Source organism: Pseudorasbora parva, chromosome 17, assembly GCF_024679245.1.
Source record: "Pseudorasbora parva isolate DD20220531a chromosome 17, ASM2467924v1, whole genome shotgun sequence".
Classification (NCBI taxonomy): domain Eukaryota; kingdom Metazoa; phylum Chordata; class Actinopteri; order Cypriniformes; family Gobionidae; genus Pseudorasbora; species Pseudorasbora parva.
The window spans coordinates 38,560,659-38,566,690 of record NC_090188.1 but is presented as its reverse complement, the minus strand read 5'-3'; the positions used below and the strand labels follow the sequence as shown (position 1 = coordinate 38,566,690).

At 51.8% G+C, this 6,032-nt stretch overlaps 1 protein-coding gene across 1 annotated transcript; it reads left to right on the top strand.

Annotated features, from left to right (window-relative positions):
• The first annotated feature begins 1,449 nt into the window (after positions 1 to 1,449).
• LOC137045428 (uncharacterized) lies at positions 1,450 to 5,710 on the top strand. The gene is made up of 2 exons (XM_067422041.1): positions 1,450 to 2,372; positions 5,688 to 5,710. Exons 1-2 carry the CDS (start codon positions 1,763 to 1,765, stop codon positions 5,708 to 5,710), a joined length of 633 nt encoding a protein of 210 aa, XP_067278142.1. The 5' UTR covers positions 1,450 to 1,762.
• Positions 5,711 to 6,032: the final 322 nt, after the last annotated feature.

The window sequence follows — 6,032 nt, the reverse complement described above, 5'->3', positions numbered from 1 at the left end:
GCATTTTATGTCATAGAATAAAACATAAAAAATACCGTGAACTTGTGTTCACCATAACATTTCACGAAAAAAATACATTCACAAAAAAAACTTTTGAGTTTGGGACATTGAGATTTTTTTGGACAGTTTTTATGCAATCCATTATAGCACTCTCAACCCTAGTCCTTAGCAAACTCCCAGAATATCACCCTATTTAACACACAACATTATGAGATGTGTTTTAAGTGAGACATCCATAGGACTGCGAAACACTGCATTATTGGATTGTCTGTTCCACAGTGCATTTGGTTAATAACTAAACACATATTCATATTCTAACTTGGGTTTGGATGACTTCAGGACAGGCTAGTGTTTATTGTCAGTCCTTCACAAACGTGTTTTTCAAAGGTAGGATTTATAAGGCTTGGCTCAGCCGCAGCAGAAAGAGGAAACCATGTCAATGAGCAGCAGGTTGTATTGTTCCTACAACAAGGCCTCGAGGACGTCATGGGTCAATTGTTTGTCCCACATGATCGCAAAGAGTATGTAAAAGGAGAATTTACATTCACACCAAACAGATCCGCCCTAGATCCGGGCCACAACTGATACACGTGACTGTTTTTTCTTTCGTTAAACTATAAAGAGTGGATTGAGATGCCCTAAGTGCACCATGTGCTTCAGACCATGCACAGGTTGTTAAAATAGGGCCCTTTATGTTAGTTCTTCTGGTGTTTATGAATTGTAGTATCTTTGACAATAAAAGCACATTTCTTGGCTTTTATGAACATAATCAGAAACCTGTGGGTACATTTTTATCTCTATGCTATGACCCCTTTAATTGTTCTTTGTAAATAACAGTTCCCAATCTCGGTGGTATCCCAACAGCAGATGTGGGCTCGCGGCACAGGGCTTCAGCAGGTGTGTGAATCACGGTGAGGTGGTGTGTATGTTGGCTCATTTTGCTCTCATACAAGCCCTCATTCAGCAGGACAGAGAAGGCAAACAGCCCTGGAGAGTGAAGAGGTGCAGGCTCTCACAGCTTATCCCGCTATCATCTATCGCCCTCTGTAGGCAGGAGAAGGAAGACACCATCTTACAATTCAAGGAATCCCTTACGAAACAAAAATATATGGCAGTATATTGGAAAATATCATGAAATACATTAGGCAGTATTTTCACACACATCTCTGGAAAACATTTAGAGAACATTGATTTCTCAATGTTAAGTGGCCTCTTAATTTTTTCCAAAGCTGGGATTTAATATTGTTATTTTCATATATATATAAATTGCAATATATTGAAAGCGGGCAATCATTTGTATATTTTGCAATATATGAATATATAATATATTGGATAAGTTCGTCAGTATATTTGTGGCAAGGGGGGCGTGGTTCAGCGAGGTCTGCAGCGGGAGAGAGGGCCGCGGGACGAGCGGTAAGTGAGTGGGTTGGACGCAGATTAATAACACCTGTCTCTTGTTCCAGTAATGAGCGCGGAGACGGGATAAAACACCAGCGGAACCGGAGACCAGGAAGAGAGAGAGTCGGACTGTTGATGCGACCCCCTGAGTTATCCGGAACCCGGAAGTGCGTGACCCGGAAGTGAAACTGAGACTGAGCATATGAGAAACAGACACACGCGGAAGCGTGCACGTTGAGATTTGAGTTTGAAAATAAAGAGCATCAACAGTCCTGCCGACCCCCGTGTCCTCTTCCTTCCTCCTATACGAACATTGTTACACTGGTGCCGAAACCCGGGAAGGAAGCAGGACAGCGCCGCCGCCATGACAACGCCCTCCGCCTCGCCATTTGCGGATATCATCAACTCCCTCGCGGTCCTCCACCAGGAACACCATCAGGCATTGCTGGACCTTCGGACCGAACAGGAGCGCCGCTTCGAGGCGATCGTCCAAGGCCAGCAAGAGGACCGCGAGCGGTTCCGGAGCTGGATGGACCGGGAGGTTCGCGCCGAGGCCGCTGGGCGGGCCAGCGCACCGGTTCACGTGCCCCTCCAGAAGATGGGGCCGGAAGACGACCCGGAGGCCTTCGTGGATCTATTCCAGAAGGCCGCGGAGGCCTGCGGGTGGCCCCGGGCACAGTGGCCGGTGCGCCTCATCCCCCTTCTATCCGGCGAAGCCCAGGCGGCCGCGCAACAACTACCGGTCGCGAACCTCCTGGACTACGACGATCTGAAGAGGGCCATACTTCAGCGGGTCGGCCGGACCCCAGAACAACACCGACAGCGTCACCGACAGTCCTGGGCTGGCCTGCTGGCGGTGCGGCGATCCGGATCATTTTGTGGACCGATGTCCGATGATGGACATCGGAACAATGATCCGGATCCCGGACGTCCAGCGGACCACCCCCGATCAAGCAGGAGAGTACCAAATTCCTGTGAGTATCAAGGGGGGTACATATCAGGCCTTGGTGGATTCAGGATGTAACCAAACCTCGATCCATCAAAGCCTGATGCAGCCTGGGGCATTGGATACAAGCCGCGTGGTTAAGGTGCGGTGTGTGCACGGGGATGTGGTGGAATACCCGGTTGTCCCGGTCACGATACAATTTCGGGGGAAAAAGCATAGTGTGGAGGTGGCGGTTAGTCCACACCTCCGGCATCCGCTAATTCTGGGGACAAATTGGCCCGCCTTTTCGGCATTATTGGGGTCGTTATGCGCGGATGCCGCTTGGGAGAAGAAGGCGCGGAGGGGGGCGGCGCGAGTGCAGCTTGGGGAGACTGAGACGGGACCCTTGAGGACAGCTTCAGCGGAACCGAGCGGGGTCGAGAGACTGATTCTCTCGGACCGCGATGACTTTCCGCTGGAGCAGTCACAAGATGAGACCCTCAAAAATGCCTTCCAACAGGTCCGATCGATCGACGGTCAGTCTCTCCAACCTGCCTTGCCTGTCTCGTATCCATATTTTGCCATAATTAAGGATCGGTTGTATCGAGTGACCCAAGACACTCAGACAAAGCTAGATACAACCCAGCTGTTAGTACCAAAGAGCCGCCGGGAAATGCTTTTCCAGGCGGCTCATTCTAACCCAATGGCGGGCCACCTGGGACAGGCGGCCACGCTGAATCGTTTAATGACCCGATTTTTTTGGCCAGGCATTCATGACAATGTGCGCAGGTGGTGCGCGTCTTGTCCGGAATGTCAGTTGGTGAATCCACTGGCCGCCCCAAAAGCGCCATTGCGCCCCCTTCCATTAATGCAGGTCCCCTTCGAGAGAATTGCGATGGACCTCATCGGGCCATTAGAGCGATCCGCACGCGGACATCGTTTTGCGCTAGTGATCGTGGACTACGCAACACGATATCCGGAAGCAGTGGCTCTCCGCAACATCTCGGCGAAGAGTGTTGTGGACGCACTGTTTCGTTTAATCTCCCGGGTGGGGATTCCGAAGGAAATCCTCACTGATCAAGGCACGGCGTTTATGTCACGCACGTTAAGCGAATTGTACGGATTATTGGGCATTAAATCCATTCGAACCAGCGTCTATCACCCACAAACAGACGGCTTGGTCGAACGATTTAATCGCACTCTTAAATCCATGATCCGTAAATTCGTACAGGAAGACGCCAAAAATTGGGATCGGTGGTTAGAACCCCTCTTATTTGCTGTGCGCGAGGTCCCGCAAGCCTCCACGGGGTTTTCCCCCTTCGAGCTTCTCTACGGTCGGCAGCCACGGGGGGTGCTGGACGTCCTACGAGAAACTTGGGAGGAGGGGCCTTCGTTGGCCAAAAATGAAATTCAGTACGTCATGGACTTGCGAACAAAACTCCACACATTGGGGCGGCTATCTAGGGAGAATTTGTTGCAAGCCCAGGACCGCCAGAGCCGGTCATATAACAGGGGTACTAAACTACGCAAATTCACACCGGGAGAGAAAGTGCTCGTTCTACTCCCAACGTCGAGCTCAAAATTAATGTCAAAGTGGCAGGGGCCGTTTGAGGTCGCACGACAGATAGGTGAGCTCGATTATGAAGTGATACGATCCGATAGGAACGGGGCACGTCAAATATACCACCTCAACCTGCTAAAAAAATGGAATGAGGTGGAATCGGTGTTGTTGGCAACGGTGATCGGGGGAGAGGATGATCTCGGGCCAGAGGCGAGCATTAAAGCGCAATCAGTCGCGCTGGCCCCTGGGGGAGATCACCTCTCACCGTTACAACTCGCTGATTTATCGAAATTGCAGGCGGAGTTCGCTGACGTGTTCTCGCCCCTACCGGGACGTACCGACTTGATTCAGCACCATATCGAGACCGAGCCGGGCGTGGTAGTTCGCAGCCGGCCGTATCGCTTGCCTGAACACAAGAAAAAAGTAGTTCAGGACGAATTAGGCGCAATGCTCGACATGGGAGTAATCGAGGAGTCGAACAGTGACTGGGCGAGCCCGATAGTTTTGGTCCCCAAAACAGACGGCTCGGTCAGGTTCTGTGTGGACTACCGCAAGGTGAACGCTGTGTCGAAATTCGACGCGTATCCAATGCCGCGGGTTGACGAGTTGCTTGATCGGTTAGGCACGGCTCGATTTTATTCGACACTGGACTTAACAAAGGGCTATTGGCAGATCCCCTTGTCTCCATTGTCCAAAGAAAAAACAGCTTTCACCACGCCGTTTGGATTACACCAATTTGTCACGCTTCCTTTCGGCTTGTTCGGGGCGCCCGCAACCTTCCAGCGACTCATGGATAGGATTTTGCGTCCCCATGCTGCATATGCTGCTGCGTACCTGGATGACATAGTGATTTATAGTCACGATTGGCAGCGGCATATGCAGCATGTGAGGGCGGTCCTGAGGTCGCTGAGGAGAGCGGGGCTCACGGCCAATCCGAAGAAGTGTGCGATTGGGCGGGTGGAAGTAAGGTATCTGGGCTTCCACTTGGGTCATGGGCAGGTGCGTCCCCAAATTGATAAGACTGCCGCAATTGCAACCTGTCCGAGACCCAAGACCAAAAAGGAGGTAAGACAGTTCTTGGGGCTGGCGGGATATTATAGACGGTTTATACCAAATTATTCGGACCTCACCAGCCCTTTGACTGATCTTACTAGAAAGGGGCTACCAGATACGGTCCAGTGGACGGAGCCGTGTCAACAGGCTTTTACCCAAGTAAAGGCTGCTCTATGTGGCGGGCCGCTTTTACACTCCCCTGACTTTTCTCTCCCTTTCTTGTTGCAGACTGACGCGTCGGACAGGGGGCTGGGCGCAGTCCTGGCCCAGGAGGTGGAGGGGGGGGAGCGGCCGGTGCTGTACATTAGCCGTAAGCTCTCCAAGAGGGAAGCTAAGTACAGCACCATAGAAAAGGAGTGTTTGGCCATCAGATGGGCCGTTCTCACTCTCCGCTATTACCTCCTGGGGCGGGAGTTCACTCTCTGTTCGGACCACGCTCCTCTCCAGTGGCTCCACCGCATGAAGGATACCAACGCGCGGATCACCCGTTGGTATCTGGCTCTTCAGCCGTTTAAGTTCAAGGTGGTCCACAGGCCGGGTGCTCAGATGGCTGTGGCCGATTTCCTCTCCAGAAATGGGGGGGGGGGGGGGGGCTGCAGGCCGGACGGCTCCCCGGCCTGAGTCGGGCGGTGGGGGTATGTGGCAAGGGGGGCGTGGTTCAGCGAGGTCTGCAGCGGGAGAGAGGGCCGCGGAACGAGCGGTAAGTGAGTGGGTTGGACGCAGATTAATAACACCTGTCTCTTGTTCCAGTAATGAGCGCGGAGACGGGATAAAACACCAGCGGAACCGGAGACCAGGAAGAGAGAGAGTCGGACTGTTGATGCGACCCCCTGAGTTATCCGGAACCCGGAAGTGCGTGACCCGGAAGTGAAACTGAGACTGAGCATATGAGAAACAGACACACGCGGAAGCGTGCACGTTGAGATTTGAGTTTGAAAATAAAGAGCATCAACAGTCCTGCCGACCCCCGTGTCCTCTTCCTTCCTCCTATACGAACATTGTTACAATATTATTCCATTTACAATATATTATATTTCAAATAATATATTGGTAAATATATTTTCCTTTCATAAGGGCCGGTTCTTTATAGGTTCT

What these genes read in the sequence shown, in the direction of transcription:
- LOC137045428 (XM_067422041.1), top strand. Translation starts at nt 1,763, where the DNA reads ATGACAACGCCCTCCGCCTCGCCATTTGCGGATATCATCAACTCCCTC. An exon ending in CAGGAGAGTACCAAATTCCT is followed by an intron (nt 2,373 to 5,687) that starts GTGAGTATCAAG and finishes CTCTTGTTCCAG; the next exon opens with TAATGAGCGCGGAGACGGGA.